Source organism: Salvelinus fontinalis, chromosome 25 (assembly GCF_029448725.1).
Source record: "Salvelinus fontinalis isolate EN_2023a chromosome 25, ASM2944872v1, whole genome shotgun sequence".
Classification (NCBI taxonomy): domain Eukaryota; kingdom Metazoa; phylum Chordata; class Actinopteri; order Salmoniformes; family Salmonidae; genus Salvelinus; species Salvelinus fontinalis.
Genome location: NC_074689.1, coordinates 21,488,347 through 21,507,838, shown reverse-complemented (window position 1 = coordinate 21,507,838; position 19,492 = coordinate 21,488,347). Strand labels below are relative to the sequence as shown.

Sequence of the window (19,492 nt, the reverse complement as noted above, 5' to 3'; positions counted from 1 at the left end):
ATGGTAACATGTTTAGACCAGAGATGGCCAACTAGGATCTATTGCAATGTGACAACATGGTAACATGCTCAGACCAGAGATGGCCAACTAGGATCTATTGCAGAGTGACAACATGGTAACATGTTTAGACCAGAGATGGCCAACTAGGATCTATTGCAGTGTGACAACATGGTAACATGTTTAGACCAGAGATGGCCAACTAGGATCTATTGCAGAGTGACAACATGGTAACATGTTTAGACCAGAGATGGCCAACTAGGATCTATTGCAATGTGACAACATGGTAACATGTTTAGACCAGAGATGGCCAACTAGGACCTATTGCAGTGTGACAACATGGTAACATGTTTAGACCAGAGATGGCGAACTAGGACCTATTGCAGTGTGACAACATGGTAACATGTTTAGACCAGAGATGGCCAACTAGGATCTATTGCAATGTGACAACATGGTAACATGTTTAGACCAGAGATGGCCAACTAGGATCTATTGCAATGTGACAACATGGTAACATGTTTAGACCAGAGATGACCAACTAGGATCTATTGCAGAGTGACAACATGGTAACATGTTTAGACCAGAGATGGCCAACTAGGATTTATTGCAGAGTGACAACATGGTAACATGCTCAGACCAGAGATGGCCAACTAGGATCTATTGCAATGTGACAACATGGTAACATGTTTAGACCAGAGATGACCAACTAGGATCTATTGCAGAGTGACAACATGGTAACATGTTTAGACCAGAGATGGCCAACTAGGATCTATTGCAGAGTGACAACATGGTAACATGTTCAGACCAGAGATGACCAACTAGGATCTATTGCAGAGTGACAACATGGTAACATGTTTAGACCAGAGATGGCCAACTAGGATCTATTGCAGAGTGACAACATGGTAACATGTTTAGACCAGAGATGGCCAACTAGGATCTATTGCAGAGTGACAACATGGTAACATGTTCAGACCAGAGATGACCAACTAGGATCTATTGCAGAGTGACAACATGGTAACATGTTTAGACCAGAGATGGCCAACTAGGATCTATTGCAATGTGACAACATGGTAACATGTTTAGACCAGAGATGGCCAACTAGGATCTATTGCAGAGTGACAACATGGTAACATGTTTAGACCAGAGATGACCAACTAGGATCTATTGCATTGTGACAACATGGTAACATGTTCAGACCAGAGATGGCCAACTAGGATCTATTGCAGTTTGACAACATGGTAACATGTTTAGACCAGAGATGACCAACTAGGATCTATTGCATTGTGACAACATGGTAACATGTTTAGACCAGAGATGGCCAACTAGGATCTATTGCAGTGTGACAACATGGTAACATGTTTAGACCAGAGATGGCCAACTAGGATCTATTGCAGTGTGACAACATGGTAACATGTTTAGACCAGAGATGGCCAACTAGGATCTATTGCAGTGTGACAACATGGTAACATGTTCAGACCAGAGATGGCCAACTAGGATCTATTGCATTGTGACAACATGGTAACATGTTTAGACCAGAGATGGCCAACTAGGACCTATTGCAGTGTGACAACATAGTACCACCGTGTTTAGACCAGAGATGGCCAACTAGGATCTATTGCAGAGTGACAACATGGTAACATGTTTAGACCAGAGATGACCAACTAGGATCTATTGCAGGGTGACAACATGGTAACATGTTTAGACCAGAGATGGCCAACTAGGATCTATTGCAGAGTGACAACATGGTAACATGTTTAGACCAGAGATGACCAACTAGGATCTATTGCAATGTGACAACATGGTAACATGTTTAGACCAGAGATGACCAACTAGGATCTATTGCAGGGTGACAACATGGTAACATGTTTAGACCAGAGATGGCCAACTAGGATCTATTGCAGAGTGACAACATGGTAACATGTTTAGACCAGAGATGGCCAACTAGGATCTATTGCAGAGTGACAACATGGTAACATGTTTAGACCAGAGATGACCAACTAGGATCTATTGCAGAGTGACAACATGGTAACATGTTTAGACCAGAGATGGCCAACTAGGATCTATTGCAGGGTGACAACATGGTAACATGTTTAGACCAGAGATGGCCAACTAGGATCTATTGCAGTGTGACAACATGGTAACATGTTTAGACCAGAGATGGCCAACTAGGATCTATTGCAGTGTGACAACATGGTAACAGGTTTAGACCAGAGATGGCCAACTAGGATCTATTGCAGTGTGACACCATAGTAACAGGTTCAGACCAGAGATGGCCAACTAGGATCTATTGCAGGGTGACAACATGGTACCACCGTGTTTAGACCAGAGATGGCCAACTAGGATCTATTGCAGTGTGACACCATAGTAACAGGTTCAGACCAGAGATGGCCAACTAGGATCTATTGCAGGGTGACAACATGGTACCACCGTGTTTAGACCAGAGATGGCCAACTAGGATCTATTGCAGGGTGACAACATGGTACCACCGTGTTTAGACCAGAGATGGCCAACTAGGATCTATTGCAGTGTGACACCATAGTAACAGGTTCAGACCAGAGATGGCCAACTAGGATCTATTGCAGGGTGACAACATGGTACCACCGTGTTTAGACCAGAGATGGCCAACTAGGACATAATGCAGTGTGACAACATGGTAACATGTTTAGACCAGAGGTGGCCAACTAGGACCTATTGCAGTGTGTCAACATAGTAACACATTTAGACTAGGGGTGGCCAACTAGGACCTATAGCAGAATGACACCATAGTAACACATTCAGACTAGGGGTGGCCAACTTGGACCTACAGCAGAGTGACACCATGGTAACATGATTAAGCCTACACAGGCAACTAGCAACTATGGCAGTGACACTATGGTAACATGTTGTAATTCAGGCTACAAGACTGTAGGCTTAATGACAATTGCCAAATGTCATTACACTATTTGGTGCTTTGTATAACATGTCTCTTTCCATTCATGAAATGGCGGGGACACAGTGCTCTGTTTGGATGGCGGAAACCATTTGGAGTGGACGAACGTACGCAGGTAGCCTACTACCTGAAGTGATGTGTTTGACAATAAGATCATGACTGGTTGTTCATGCCACATTAAAAGGACCAGTAAAACAGTTCTACCGTTAAACGACATGTCTTTACTATTAGGCCCATAAAAATAGAGACCCCTGAATGTCACGGTATAATTGACTCTGCCAGGTAAATCGGGTAGTCATTAAACCTCAAATAGAGCAAAAAGGGAAGTGGGATTGTTGACTCTCTTTATGGTCCTGGTTCTCAAGAAGCCCATACAGGTACCGTATCTTAGAGTAGGCTTGGTCTGTCTGCCATAAGACCATAATGATTTATGATCATTGATAGTGAAGGCGACAGGTGGCAGGCATGTTTTTACTGTTCACTTATTCAGTCAGTCATCAAAGTCAAACGTCTATTGTTCCTAGTTGCGTGTCCATAGTGTGTAGAGTTAAGCACTTAAGGTGTGTCTTTGAGCTGGCAGTAGGTGACCTACAAATAGTAGGAGCACAAAGGTGTGTGTTGATTCTGTCTGTCTAACAGACTCAGAACAAAGTACATTTCCGCCCGGAGGCAGAATAAGACAATCTCTCTTTTTTTCTCCCTCACTTTGTTTTCCCTAGTTTTGGGCAGGAATCCAAATTCTTCATAACGGTCAGCAGATCATTAAAACCACAGCTGTGATACGCAAATCACATACAGTGTGGGGAGCCCACCTGACTCTCCCTACCACTCCCTCACACAGACCACACACTGTCAAACACAAATACAATTCCAAACCTAGCTCACCACACTAGCTCTTTAAACATGCTGTAGACTAACGCATGGAAAGAAACCATCAGCATTTACCATTAAGGGTGATGACTTACTTTACAGCAACGCCAGATAAGTATTTTTTTGTTTTTTTGTTAATCGGTTAGTCAGTTACACTGCATGTCTTTGTCACACAATGCACTTAAATTAGTTTAGAAATGTTACGTGAAATTATACAAAATGCACATAGTTGTTCAATCAGCTCTGGTTGGCCACCGTTTCAGCCAATCAGAGATTAAAGAATCAATCAATGAGAAGACTGCGTGCTATTGGGAACCACTCAGAAAGGAGCAAGGTGAGAACACACAGGGTGAGAGAGGCAAAACACAGTCCACTATACAGGCCACAACCACATATGCAATCTTAATGACTAACACAAACCATACCCCTAATCTAAGCGTTTTCATAAATGATCCAAATTCTACCATGACTTTGTCCTGCTCGAGTACAAATAACTAGCCAATCAGATGAGGGTGGTTATAGCCCGTGGCATGGGCCTGTGTTATACTGTGTGTGAGGTCATGCAGATGTGGGGGCATCCAACTCACCTGGCACAGGTGTGCAACCATTCTCTAGGAGCAGAGAGGCATGCACAGAGCGAGAGAGTGAGTGAGAGAGTGAAAGTACAAAAAAAGTGAAGGAAAGGGAGGAGAGATGAGAGATGAGCATCGGTGAAAAAACAGTGGAGTCAGACGCTGAATACCAAACTGAAGACAGAAAGAAGACCGTGTTGATGGGAGGATGGGGGAGAGGTGAGGAGGGGGGAGGAGAGGAGGGAGGTACCTCTCGTTTGGCCAGGAGGACATTGGGGACGATGTGAGGGAGACAGCGACCCAACATCAGCATCACACTCTCCTCATTGTCTGCTATCCTCGACACCTAGAGAGAGAGAAAGAGGGGGTGAAAGAGTGAGTGAGAGAGAAATACCAAGACAGAAATTAGAAAAAAAATGCTGATTATATTTTTTTGATATGTCACTGCTCTGAGGATTACGTATTAAAATGGTTTCAGTAGTAGTATACTATACTCTTAAGATAGCTGACACTATGGTCATGTGACCGTGATTAGGGGTGACCTCTGACCTCTGCACCCAGACGACTGTCAGCTGACATCTTACAGAAGGACAGCAGGGCCTGCTGGAATGCCGGGGACAACTTCCTGTGGACGAGAAAAGACAACAAGACGAGAGTGAGAGTGAACAGGAATCAAGATGCTCATTCCAGTCAAGATAGATGGACAATCAGACTGTTTATTACGGACCACTGGCTCCATCTACAGGTCATTCTGAGTAACTAGACTTTATTTATTTTCAGACTCACCTGTTGGGCTGGTCAAACACCACCGTCCCTCTGCTCTTTAGCTTGGCATGAGGTTGTGAAGAGATGTGTGTAGGGTTACTGATGGTCTGAGTGGGGGGGTTGCTCTCAGTGGGGGGGTTATCAGGTTCTGAGGCGCCCCTGACATCCAGGTACTGACCGTTGTCCAGAGGGGGCTGGGGAGGGGTGGAGGAGAAGGGGGGGTTGGGCTGTAAGCCCTGGTCATGAGGAGTGGGGGACACTGTCCTTCTCAGGCTTTGGATCTCACTGGAGAAGAGAGGACAGAAACAAATAATTTCAAATAGCTGTAAAGTTCTGAAGGATTGCAGCCAACTGAATAGGCCATGGCTGGACAGAGAGCTGACTGATGAAATGCCAGTTCAAAGGGTAAAGGTCACATGGTGTGGCAGTAACATTTTCAATTAGCATCCACCTGTGACCACATAGTGTACTGTAGAGCCATTACCCCATCCTGTCCCAACGCATGCGCACACGCACCTCTGTAGTTTCTTGATATAGTCGGCCAGACTCTGTTTCTCCTCGTTCAGTAGACTAATCTGATACTCCAACTCCTCAACTACCTCCGTCTGCTGCTGAAGGAGAGAGAAAACAGACAGAGAGAAGCCACAGAGAGACAGATAGAGAGAGGAGAGGAAAGAGAGAGGAGACAGAGAGAAGCCAAAGACACAGAGATAGACAGGAAGGATTTTAGTATACTGTACATTGCCAAAGGAGAAAAGGTGTGTCGACTAAATCAATAAGCTCTGTACCCAAAATCACACGGGTATGTAAACATTATGAGTGGCTGCAGAACACACATGATCACACCCAGAACTTTCCTCCCTCTCTCTCACCTGCTGTAAGAGATCAGATTTCTGGGTAATGTAGTTCCCAGTGAGCTCGCCTGACTCCACTCCCACGGCTACGTCCACGGTATTCCGCGGCGACGGAAGGGAGGAGCCACAGTTCCTGTAGATCTGTAATAGGTCAGGAGGCTTTGGAATGTTCAGGCCCACATCGTCCCACAACTCAAAGTCCTGAACAACCGAAAAAGATGGATCATGATTATGTTCACTATATGGCATTTTGTGCCGCACTAAATGCACCCTGTTCAGGCCAACAACTCAAAGAAACAAACATTACCTGGTCATCATTTTCATCAGAGAATGTGATGGCCGACAGTTTGTATTCATTCTTTAATAAATATTCATTCACAAGGAAATTTAAGGCTCGCTTCTCCAGTGGGCGGATAGGTTCCTGAGGAAGAGGACAGAGGGAAATAAACCATGAATCAACTCCAAAAGTGAAGTTTCTCAACAAACTCTATTTTTTAAGAAACATTGTGTATTTGCTGCAGTGGTACTCCAAAAGTGAACTGTATACAGTTACTAGCAGAGTGTCTGGCCTACCTGAGTCTCAGGATGTGAACTGTATACAGTTACTAGCAGAGTGTCTGGCCTACCTGAGTCTCAGGATGTGAACTGTATACAGTTACTAGCAGAGTGTCTGGCCTACCTGAGTCTCAGGATGTGAACTGTATACAGTTACTAGCAGAGTGTCTGGCCTACCTAAGTCTCAGGATGTGAACTGTATAAAGTTACTAGCAGAGTGTCTGGCCTACCTGAGTCTCAGGATGTGAACTGTATACATTTACTAGCAGAGTGTCTGGCCTACCTGAGTCTCAGGATGTGAACTGTATACAGTTACCTAGCAGAGTGTCTGGCCTACCTGAGTCTCAGGATGTGAACTGTATACAGTTACTAGCAGAGTGTCTGGCCTACCTGAGTCTCAGGATGTGAACTGTATACATTTACTAGCAGAGTGTCTGGCCTACCTGAGTCTCAGGATGTGAACTGTATACAGTTACTAGCAGAGTGTCTGGCCTACCTGAGTCTCAGGATGTGAACTGTATACATTTACTAGCAGAGTGTCTGGCCTACCTGAGTCTCAGGATGTGAACTGTATACAGTTACTAGCAGAGTGTCTGGCCTACCTGAGTCTCAGGATGTGAACTGTATACAGTTACTAGCAGAGTGTCTGGCCTACCTGAGTCTCAGGATGTGAACTGTATACAGTTACCTAGCAGAGTGTCTGGCCTACCTGAGTCTCAGGATGTGAACTGTATACAGTTACTAGCAGAGTGTCTGGCCTACCTGAGTCTCAGGATGTGAACTGTATACATTTACTAGCAGAGTGTCTGGCCTACCTGAGTCTCAGGATGTGAACTGTATACATTTACTAGCAGAGTGTCTGGCCTACCTGAGTCTCAGGATGTGAACTGTACACAGTTACTAGCAGAGTGTCTGGCCTAACTGAGTCTCAGGATGTGAACTGTATACATTTACTAGCAGAGTGTCTGGCCTACCTAAGTCACAGGATGTGAACTGTATACAGTTACTAGCAGAGTGTCTGGCCTACCTGAGTCACAGGATGTGAACTGTATACATTTACTAGCAGAGTGTCTGGCCTACCTGAGTCTCAGGATGTGAACTGTATACAGTTACTAGCAGAGTGTCTGGCCTACCTGAGTCTCAGGATGTGAGCTGTAGTTCTTGTTTCTCTCTTGAGTGTCGCTTTCTAGAAAGACAATAAAGCAACAGAACAGATGAACCCTTCCACCATTCAGTAAAACAGGGGAGGAGCTAGAGAGAATCTCCTTAGAAAGAGAGAGATGATAGAGGGATGAAATGGAGGAGTAGAAGTGTTAAGTACGCCACCTGCTGCCTGAGTCAAGTTGGTGCGTAGAGCCTGAATGGTCTCCTTGGCTTTCCGTAGCTCAAACTCCAGCACTGGACAGGAAGTGACATCACAACACACAGGAAGGAAGTGCATCCAACCAAGGAGAGGGAACAAACAAACAAACAAAAATATGGCCATGAAAAATGAAACAAAAAGAAACAAAAAGGAGATTGATTTGAAAACAGGAGACATGCAAACTATGGGGTCTAATGAACGCATGCAGCAGAGGATCCTGGGATAGCTGACTAAGGAATGGTGTCTAAGGGTTTACGTGTCTACGGGTGCATTGAAAGAGTGTCAAGCGGCTACCTCTCCTCATCTCCTTTGCTTCTTCTGCACCGATCTGAAAACCCAGGATAGGTAGAAGCAATGTGGAGGACACTATGTGAATCTGCTTCCACCTATCCAGTTGTTTAAGATCAGTATAGACAAGAGTGAGAGAGAGCTGAAACCACTAATGGGATGCAGCCTAAATAATATGCTAATAGCTGTCTGACCAGGGATTGTACAATCAATAGATTAAAAAGTGAGTTCCAGGCTATGCAAAATATTGGACTCTGCTCAAATTTGAAGTGGAGCTTTTTGATTTGTGGTTGGTCAAATGTTAATACAGTATACTATTAGGCCTAAGCATAGGATGGATACTATAGCCGCTACTTACACACAGGAGAAAAACGAACATATGGATTGTAATTACATTATGCTACATTGAGAGGGCTCTAAAACCTCCTGTAAGAAGTCTATCAAGGACTACAGTAGTGAGATTCAATCAAATAACAAGTTCATGAGCAGGGAAACACTCCACAGGTTGCTCTTCAGACATGTTGAAGAAAACCACACAGGAGGAAGAGAAGCAATGGCGAGCAGAGAGGACATATTGCATGGCTGTGCACTGAAGATCTGCCGCTTCAGTAGTCTGACTCAGCGCCTGTTCAATTCTGTCCTAGTTAACGAGGTCCAGACAATACTTCCCAATGCAGATCAAGAGTACACAGGACGCAACAAAAGACAACAAAATGGAGAAAAAAACTGAATAACCCCCCCAAAAAAGAAGGGGAAAAAACCAGGGGGGAAAAAAGAGGCGAGCTGCTAGCCTGGATGGAGGGTTGTCCAGTATTGGGCCGGGGTTTGATCAGAACAGCCTGAAAACCCAGAGTCAGACAGCTGGGGGCGACATGTTGGGACGACGGAGGAGAGGCAGGTTTAGGGAGGAGATGCCGAATTGGAGGGATGGAGAGAGGGCAGGATGGAGGGAGGGCAGGATGGAGGGAGGGCAGGGTGGAAGAGTAGAGGGTCTGTGGTTGTGAAGAAGGGACCACAGGCTTGCTCTGCTGCATGGTTCCTGGAGAATTGTCCAGAACTTTCATCTTACAAAGCTAAAGGGTTGGAATTGACATTTGGCATTTTGGCATTGAGAAAAGAAAAGACAACAGGCCAATTAACAGTCATATAAAGAGATGAGGTTCTATGTGGAGCAGAGTATCCAGCATTCAGTATATCAGTTATAGTCATTTGCATCTTATTCACAGTACTGGTCTCTAGTCATCACATCCTGTCTGGCTAAATGTGGAGAACAAACACTAGAATGGGCTATATCATAGGCCTACATCGTTACAGAAAGATCTGTGTAGTATAGCCCCTCCTGGATGGATACATTGGTCCTCTACTCGTCTTGGCCAGTTCATCCCCTCTGATCTTTAACGTATTCGTCGTCTTGGTCAGTTCATCCTCTTTGATCTTTAATGTATTCAGTCCATCCTCTCTGATCTTTAACGTATTCGTCGTCTTGGTCAGTTCATCCTCTTTGATCTTTAATGTATTCAGTCCATCCTCTCTGATCTTTAACGTATTCGTCATCTTGGTCAGTTCATCCTCTTTGATCTTTAATGTATTCAGTCCATCCTCTCTGATCTTTAACGTATTCGTTGTCTAGGTCAGTTCATCCTCTCTGATCTGATCTTTAATGTACTCAGTCCATCCTCTCTGATCTTTAACGTATTCGTCATCTTGGTCAGTTCATCCTCTTTGATCTTTTATGTATTCAGTCCATCCTCTCTGATATTTAATGGATTCAGCGAAGATTAGCTGGTGGGTGTTGTGAGAAAAGCTTTTTTAAAAAGTGTGAATTTTCACAACATCCAGTGACACTGACAGGTCCTTTGAGGGAAAATAACACTGTCTCAATTACATCTGCTGCTTTATTTAAACCAGGATGGCTTAATAAGAGGAACATGAAATGGGTAGGTAAATCTGGAATGGAACCATAGTGATGTCATCATCAGTGAAGTTTATTTAACCAGGTAGGCCAGTTGAGAACAGGGCTCGTGTATACAGGGCTGGTGTGGCCTAATGATGCCATAAATGCTACTATGACATCATACAAGACTGTAGTTACACTGTGACATCAAACAAGGCTGTAGTTACAGTGACATCATACAAGGCTGTAGTTACACTGTGACATCATACAGGGCTGTAGTTACACCATGACATCATAAAAAGAGGTCCTGTCTCTCCCTTCCCCTGCTCTTCTCTGTCTGTTGTTTGTCTGTCTCTCTCTTCCCCTGCTCTTCTCTGTCTGTTGTCTCTCTCCCTCCCTTCCCCTGCTCTTCTCTGTCTGTTGTCTGTCTCTCCCTCCCTTCCCCTGCTCTTCTCTGTCTCTCCCTCCCTTCCCCTGCTCTTCTCTGTCTGTTGTCTGTCTCTCCCTCCCTTCCCCTGCTCTTCTCTGTCTCTCCCTCCCTTCCCCTGCTCTTCTCTGTCTTTTGTCTGTCTCTCCCTTCCCCTGCTCTTCTCTGTCTCACCCTCTCTTCCCCTGCTCTTCTCTGTCTTTTGTCTGTCTCTCCCTCCCCCTGCTCTTCTCTGTCTGTTGTCTGTCCCTCTCTTCCCCTGCTCTTCTCTGTCTGTTGTCTGTCTCTCTCTTCTCCTGCTCTTCTCTGTCTGTTGTCCGTCTCTCCTTTTCTCTGATTCTCTTCTGCATGTCCATCTCTCAGCCTCTGTCCGGTCAGGACATGACAGGTACGCCTCGTCTTACCTGCCACCCTCTCGTCCGACTCCCGGTTCCCATCATCAGAGTAACGAGCGAAGTCTAGAGAGTCCAATGTGCTGATGCTGCCCGCTCGGTCTGACGGGAGAGACACAGAGAGCGGTAAATCAATCAATGAATCAATTTATATTTTACCTCACCTTTATTTAACCAGGTAGGCCAGTTGAGAACAAGTTCTCAATTACAACTGCGACCTGGCCAAGGTAAAGCAAAGCAGTGCAACACAAACAACACAGAGTTACACATGGAATAAACAAACATACAGTCAATAACACAATAGAAATATCTGTACACAGTGTGTGCAAATGAAGTAAGGAGGTAAGGCAATAAATAGGCCAATAGTGGCGAAGTAATTACAATTTAGCAATTTACACTGGAGTGATATATGTGCAGATGAGGATGCGAAAGTAGAAATACTGGTGTGCAAAAGAGCAGAAGAACAAAAACAAAATATGGGGATGAGGTAGGTAGTTGGTTGGATGGGATATTTACAGATGGGCTGTGTACAGCTGCAGCGATCGGTAAGCTGTTATGACAGCTGACGCTTAAAGTTTGTGAGGGAGATATAAGTCTCCAACTTTTCGATTTTTACAATTCGTTCCAGTCATTGGCAGCAGAGAACTGGAAGGAAGGCGGCCAAAGAGGTGTTGACTTTGGGGATGACCAGTGAAATATACCTGCTGGAGCGCGTGCTACGTGTGGGTATTGCTATGGTGACCAGTGAGCTGAGATAAGGCGGAGCTTTACCAAGCAAAGACTTATAGATGACCTGGAGCCAGTGGGTTTGGCGAAGAATAAATAGCGAGTACCAGCCAATGAGGGCATATAGGTCGCAGTGGTGGGTAGTATATGCGGCTTTGGTGAATAAACGGATGGCACTGTGATAGACTACATCCAGTTTGCTGAGTAGAGCGTTGGAGGCTATTTTGTAAATGACATCGTCGAAGTCAAGGATCGGTAGGATAGTCAGTTTTACGAGGGTATGTTTGGCAGGATGAGTGAAGGAGGCTTTGTTCCGGAATAGGAAGCCAATTCTAGATTTAACTTTGGATTGGAGATGCTTAATGTGAGTCTGGAAGGAGAATTTACAGTCTAGCCAGACACCTAGGTATTTATAGTTGTCCACATATTCTAAGTCAGAACCGTCCAGAGTAGTGATGGTAGTCGGACGGGCGGGTGCGGGCAGCGATCGGTTGAAGAGCATGCATTTAGTTTTACTAGCATTTAAGAGCAGTTGGAGGCCACGGAAGGAGTGTTGTATGGCGTTGAGGCTCATTTGGAGGTTAGTTAACACAGTGTCCAAAGAAGGGCCAGATGTATACAGAATGGTGTCGTCTGCGTAGAGGTGGATCAAAGAATCACCCGCAGCAAGAGCGACATCACTGATATATACAGAGAAAAGAGTCGGCCCGAGAATTGATCGGCCCGAGAATCAATGCTAAACAGCCTATTCATTAACAGAGCCTCCAGTGATTATTACAGTATTCACCTCATCACCTTGACTATAAACAGCTTGGGAGAAATCAGAACAGAATATAAACCAAACACTATATGTGGAGACAGGAGAGAACATAGGGGTAGACTCAGCATCCAAACCGGTTAGTTTTCTATGCAATAGATCATCATGGTTTCAGAAACATACCTAAACAATACAAATGTAGATCTAGATCTACAGTCATGGCCAAAAGTTTTGAGAATGACACAAATATTAATTTTCACAAAGTTTGCTGCTTCGGTGTCTTTAGATATTTTTGTCAGATGTTACTATGGAATGCTGAAGTACAATTACAAGCATTTCATAAGTGTCAAAGGCTTTTATTGACAATTACATGAAGTTGATGCAAAGAGTCAATATTTGCAGTGTTGACCCTTCTTTTTCAAGACCTCTGCAAACCGCCCTGGCATGCTGTCAATTAACTTCTGGGCCACATCCTGACTGATGGCAGCCCATTCTTGCATAATCAATGCTTGGAGTTTTCCCGAATTTGTTTGTCCACCCGCCTCTTGAGGATTGCCCACAAGTTCTCAATGGAATTAAGGTCTGGGTAGTTTCCTGACCATGGACCCAAAATATCAATGTTTTGTTCCCCGAGCCACTTAGTTATCACTTTTGCCTTATGGCAAGGTGCTTCATCATGCTAGAAAAGGCATTGTTCGTCACCAAACTGTTCCTGGATGGTTGGGAGAAGTTGCTCTCGGAGGATGTGTTGGTACCATTCTTTATTCATGGCTGTGTTCTTAGGCAAAATTGTGAGTGAGCTCACTCCCTTGGCAGAGAAGCAACCCCACACATGAATGGTCTCAGGATGCTTTACTGTTGGCATGACACAGGACTGATGGTAGCGCTCACCTTGTCTTCTCCGGACAAGCTTTTTTTCCGGATGCCTCAAACAATCGGAAAGGGGATTCATCAGAGAAAATTACTTTACCCCAGTCCTCAGCAGTCCAATCCCTGTACCTTTTGCAGAATATCAGTCTGTCCCTGATGTTTTTCCTGGAGAGAAGTGGCTTCTTTGCTGCCCTTCTTGACACCAGGCCATCCTCCAAAAGTCTTCGCCTCATTGTGCGTGCAGATGCACTCACACCTGCCTGCTGCCATTCCTGAGCAAGCTCTGTCCTGGTGGTGCCACGATCCCGCAGCTGAATCAACTTTAGGAGATGGTCCTGGCGCTTACTGGACTTTCTTGGGCGCCCTGAAGCCTTCTTCACAACAATTGAACCGCTCTCCTTGAAGTTCTTGATGATCCGATAAATAGTTGATTTACGTGCAATCTTACTGGCAGCAATATCCTTGCCTGTGAAGCCCTTTTTGTGCAAAGCAATGATGACGGCACGTGTTTCCTTGCAGGTAATCATGGTTGACAGAGCAAGAACAATGATTCCAAGAACCACCCTCCTTTTGAAGCTTCCCGTCTGTTATTCGAACTCAATCAGCATGACAGGTTGATCTCCAGCCTTGTCCTCGTCAACACGTACACCTGTGTTAACGAGAGAATCACTGACATGATGTCAGCTGGTCCTTTTGTGGCAGGGCTGAAATGCAGTGGAAATTTGGGGGGATTCAGTTCATTTGCATGGCAAAGTGGGACTTTGCAATTAATTGCAATTCATCTGATCACTCTTCATAGCATTCTGGAGTATATGCAAATTGCCATCATACAAACTGAGGCAGCAGACTTTGTGAAAATTAATATTTGTGTCATTCTCAAAACTTTTGGCCACGACTGTAGAATGTGATAACTCTTGTTTCAGTGAGTGACAGGGCTAGCTATCCTTCTAGTAACCTCATATACCTGTCCAACCGTATAGCCTACCATTCACTCCCATCTCAACCCAGATAGCATATCGAAAGCAAAAGGAGAGATGACCATTCATTTTGAGAGTAAGACTGAACTACCCTGTAGTGAGTAGGATTGTATGGTATTGAAAAGCTGAGCTATTCTTCCCTAAGGCCTACCCCTCCTCCTCTCCTTACCAAACCAGAGGGGATGTTCCAAGTACACTGCGCCGGTCCTCCATCCCTCCCTCCCTCTCTGCAGTTCACTCATATCAAAAGGCAGAGTGTGTGTGTGTGTGTGTGTGTGTAGGCCTTCTCAAGCTCCATGTATGGTTCTAGGCCTGGCTGGCCCAACAGCTGTCTGACTACAGGAGACTCCTCACCTCTATACCCACTGACAGGGAGGTGAAGAACAGTGACAGAAATTGTATTTTGTAAATTGTGTGTATGCAGAGCTCCCTTGCAAAAGAGACTTTGGTCTCAATGGGACTCCCTGTTCAAATAAAGTCTCAAAACAGAGGCAATATAACAATAGATGTATTCTACAGCGTGGATTATCAGGTACACAGACAGTGTAGGCCTACAGACTGAGATGTGGATGCGCACACACGCACACACACACACACACACACACACACACACACACACACACACACACACACACACACACACACACACACACACACACACACACACAAGGTAGAGGTGAGCAGGAGCTCAGACAGTCAGGCCAGAACAGAAACAGGTTGAGCAGAGGCAAACATCCCACAGTGTGATTCATCAGCATCTCAAAACCCTGCAGCAAATCTGTGTCTGTGTGTTTTCTTCTTACTGCCTGTATGTTTAAGTGAGTGATTTCTTCTAACGGATTAAGGGTGTGTGTTCTTCTTGATCTGTGTGAGCAAGTGTGTGCTTGACTGCATGTACCTGCTAGTGCCAAAGAGAGCAGGGTAGTAGGATAGCCCTAAGCTAAGTCTTTCAAGGAACAGAGTGGCTAGATAAAATGAATGCTAACACCTTAGTCTCTGATTGAGCTGAGAGTTGAGCAAGCAGACTGTAGCAACATGCTAATCAGCTAGCTACAGAGGAGAACACAATGAGCTGGGTAGAGAGAAAGAAAGAGTGGGCGAGAGAAGCATTGTGTAAATGGGTGGTGGTGTCCAGCTACTCTAGCTCGATGAATAGCCTAACCACCCCCTGAGTCTTCAGAACCTGAAGACTTGTATTAGCTCCTGGAATTAGGTCTAATGCTTAGGCTTCAGCTCAGTGGGCCATGGTGTTGAGTTGTGCAGCGAGAGGCCTGCTGCAGGTGACCAGAGCAGAATGCTAGCTGCCAAGTCTGTTAAATTAGCAGAAAGCTAGCCAGATCATAATATTATGGGAGTGCTAATAGCAACAAGTGACCGTTATGATGCCTAGACCTGTATGAGACAGCTTCTTTACCCAGTGACCATGCAACACCTTTTCCTATAATTTCCCATATGCTCCCGACATGGTGCATGACACCTGTCAGTTTTAAATGATGTGGCATCAAATTGAGCTTCTAATATACAATGATAGAACATCAACTGCCTCTTCTTTAGTTTTACTACTGGATCTTCAACCCCTCATTAACAAATCCATCAAATCAATGTGATTGTATTTGTGTACAGTCCTGACCAAAACCTGGAAAGAGCAAGCAGAGGGGGAAAGTGGCAAAGAACCCCCCCCCCCCCCCTCCCCCCCCCTGGGCTGTAGGCCTATTGTCTCGATTAGGGACAGGCCCTCAAGCTGTCCCCGTCTCTCTCGTCTATTTTCCTGTTTATCAGTGAAGTTAACACAATAGAGGACAGGCTGAGTCCCTCATCATCCTGTTCTTAAGATCAGATGTAGGATCAGCTTACCCCTCACCAAATACTAACCTTAATAATGTGGAGTGAAATTCTAACGGGGGAAAATTCTATGGGAAACTTCCTCCTACTCGGTTCTAAAAGTTGACATAGATAATAGACGTGTGGTGTTTCACCTAGGATTGTTTTCAGCAGCGAATGCAGAGTTAGTGGGGAGTATTCCTGCGGGGAGAGCATACATCATCTACATGATAAAAAAAAATGTAAATGTGTGCCTCTCTGCTAATTGCATATAGGGCAACACTGGGTGTGGCTGCCTGGAGTACCATATGCTACTGCTGTTCTCAGGTCTTTTGCAAAAGCCCCCACCCATTCGTAAAGAGAAATTCCCCCTGGGATACCTTAGTCCTCAAGATCCTCAACAACCGACGAGGTGCCAGACAGACAGAGGCAATTAGGCCCAGCCATGCGCTGAACAATGGCAGCTATAGATAGAGGCTATTAGGCCTAGCCATGCGCTGAACAATGGCAGCTATAGATAGAGGCTATTAGGCCTAGCCATGCGCTGAACAATGGCAGCTATAGATAGAGGCTATTAGGCCTAGCCATGCGCTGAACAATGGCAGCTATAGACAGAGGCAATTAGGCCCAGCCATGCGCTGAACAATGGCAGCTATAGATAGAGGCTATTAGGCCTAGCCATGCGCTGAACAATGGCAGCTATAGATAGAGGCTATTAGGCCTAGCCATGCGCTGAACAATGGCAGCTATAGATAGAGGCTATTAGGCCTAGCCATGCGCTGAACAATGGCAGCTATAGATAGAGGCTATTAGGCCTAGCCATGCGCTGAACAATGGCAGCTATAGACAGAGGCTATTAGGCCTAGCCATGCGCTGAACAATGGCAGCTATAGACAGAGGCAATTAGGCCTAGCCATGCGCTGAACAATGGCAGCTATAGATAGAGGCTATTAGGCCTAGCCATGCGCTGAACAATGGCAGCTATAGATAGAGGCTATTAGGCCTAGCCATGCGCTGAACAATGGCAGCTATAGATAGAGGCTATTAGGCCTAGCCATGCGCTGAACAATGGCAGCTATAGATAGAGGCTATTAGGCCTAGCCATGCGCTGAACAATGGCAGCTATAGATAGAGGCTATTAGGCCTAGCCATGCGCTGAACAATGGCAGCTATAGATAGAGGCTATTAGGCCTAGCCATGCGCTGAACAATGGCAGCTATAGATAGAGGCTATTAGGCCTAGCCATGCGCTGAACAATGGCAGCTATAGATAGAGGCTATTAGGCCTAGCCATGCGCTGAACAATGGCAGCTATAGATAGAGGCTATTAGGCTACATGAATGTAAATACTTCTATCATGACAAGCATCCTTCCTCCCTCCCAAAACAGCCTTATCACTGACCTCACATGACTGGGCTGGTGAAGGCTTTGTAATGGAACCCCTGCTTTCACCTATCCAGTTGCATTAGATCAGGTAGGAAGGAAAGTGGGAGGCACATCACACAAAATGGAAATGTAGTTTACACAGCTCAGGCCACTGTTCTTATCGTAGCTTTTATCAGTAGAAAAGGATGCAAAATTGCTAATTAGGCCATACCACTTGATTGTACCTGCAACAATGGAACACAGAATACACAGATCTGGGCTAGGCATACACATGCATTCCTGTGTTTAGTGATGGAAATGCCCTTAAGATTTGGGGCAGTTGAATGTGCGGTTTGATGCTGCAGTAGCAGTTGTGGTGGTGCACCAATTTGTCAGCAAACTGTTTGTGTTGTGTTGTGTGTCTCAAATATATGCCGTAGAAGAGGGAAGAGGACAAATACCACAGAAGGAGACACACCTCTATCTACGCATAGGGCAGCGCACAATTGGCCCAGCGTCGTCCGGGTTTGACCGGTATTGTAAATAAGAATTTGTTCTTAACTGACTTGCCTAGTTAAATAAAGGTTAAATAAAAAAATGTAATTAAAAAAACTTCTAGGAATAATTATTTACAACCTGTAGGCCAGGTGGATGCATTATGTACTGTAGCCAACTCTTCTACCATTGTCATGCTGAATGAACAGAGAGAGGAGTCATAATACCATGTACTACTGTGTAATACCAATGTAATGATGGTTCTAACAATGATCAAGATGCCTAAGTCCATCATCTAGGCCTACAGACAGCTACAGGCAGTTAGAGAGACAGGCCTAGGTAGTGTGGGAGCAGCACAGCACCATGTATAGCCATCTTTAGCAGCAACTTACATGATATCATGATGCAAATATCTCAATTACTACACTATAAAGAAGGTGCCTGGCATCATTTGCACATCAATGTCTGATAGGCCTTTTCAGGTCGCCAGCTATACATGGTCACTACTATTCTGGTTGCACCTGTTCCAAGCCAGCTGGCACCTAGGCTAAGGGAGAAACTCACCACACAGCAGGTAACAAAGGTAGGTGCGCTAATTCTCCTTGATTAGTGAATAATCATGATCACGGTGAAGTTTCCACTGTTAGCCAGTTAGAGAGAAAGACAGGTGTCGTATCGAATGTCGTTTACTCTGTTTAACCAGACCAATGTTGGCTGACAAGCACAGTACGAGCTGTGGGCTACCTGCTATAACGTTAGTGTACCAGCATTGTTTCTCCATTGAATAATATACTGTCAGGGAGCTAACTAGCGCACACAGCTAGTTATATTATAATGCATTGGGTTGTTAGCTAGTAAGGTTAGCTAATAGCTAGCTAGCTACTTACTTAGCGGTCCCCCTGGTCCCAGTCCTTGGTCTTTACAAGCGGGCGGAGTGCCGGTTTGCCTCTCGAAGTTGCCCGGGTTGGAGAAATAATCACGCAACCGCGGAAGCTCCCTCCCTGATTCCAACAGTTCGGTATGAAACTCAAGGGCCGTGAGGATGTAATGATCCCGTATTAGCTGAGCAGCGATCACATCTACCGATACCCGGGTCTCTGCCAAGGCAACTGTCATAGCGGCAGCTGCGACCGATACCGAGATGCCTTCCACACTGGGGCTGGTCCGGGTGCTGGACACTAAAAGGGCCGGGGGCTCGGCGTCCGCTTGCGGAGAGAATGGGTTGTTGGACGAGGGGCCTTGCGTTCCAACGCTAGAGTTCTTTTCGATGTGAACATCGTCCTCTGCTCTCTGATCTGCCTCATCTTCAGAATCACTCAGATTAAACGGGTTGACGTTACCCGCCGCCATTTTCCTACTATAAAGATTTGAGTAGCAAGCTAGCTAGCTAGCTTAGAATTGGACCCGTCTTCCTGGACGGATGGCTAGCTAGAAGGCTAGCTGGCTGAACCCTTCCTTCCTCGATCGACATGAAAAGGGGTGAATGCAGGGTAGAGTTTGGTTGAATGTAATTTCAACACCCGCCTTCTCCATGTAATAGCGGGATTGGATTGGATACGGGAGTTTTTAGGGAGAA

At 45.3% G+C, this 19,492-nt stretch overlaps 1 protein-coding gene across 9 annotated transcripts in view; it reads right to left on the bottom strand.

The window, feature by feature from the left end:
* The window catches only part of relch (RAB11 binding and LisH domain, coiled-coil and HEAT repeat containing), a 52,292-nt gene extending 32,901 nt beyond the window's left edge, over positions 1-19,391 (bottom strand). For 2 of the 9 annotated variants that reach the window (XM_055881597.1, XM_055881599.1), the window contains exons 1-11: positions 18,804-19,390; positions 10,919-11,008; positions 7,869-7,940; positions 7,676-7,728; positions 6,295-6,408; positions 6,006-6,188; positions 5,650-5,744; positions 5,155-5,418; positions 4,918-4,993; positions 4,619-4,714; positions 4,384-4,407 (exon numbers count right to left, since the gene is read on the bottom strand). In XM_055881597.1, coding sequence (XP_055737572.1) covers positions 4,384-4,407; positions 4,619-4,714; positions 4,918-4,993; positions 5,155-5,418; positions 5,650-5,744; positions 6,006-6,188; positions 6,295-6,408; positions 7,676-7,728; positions 7,869-7,940; positions 10,919-11,008; positions 18,804-19,266 — 1,530 coding nt within the window. In that variant the 5' untranslated portion in view covers positions 19,267-19,390. Of the gene's footprint in view, positions 1-4,383; positions 4,408-4,618; positions 4,715-4,917; positions 4,994-5,154; positions 5,419-5,649; positions 5,745-6,005; positions 6,189-6,294; positions 6,409-6,560; positions 6,573-7,675; positions 7,729-7,868; positions 7,941-10,918; positions 11,009-18,803 lie in introns of those variants that run through there. The other 7 variants (XM_055881601.1, XM_055881602.1, XM_055881598.1 and 4 more) reach the window with 6 other exon arrangements.
* Between the last annotated feature and the right edge of the window lie 101 nt (positions 19,392-19,492).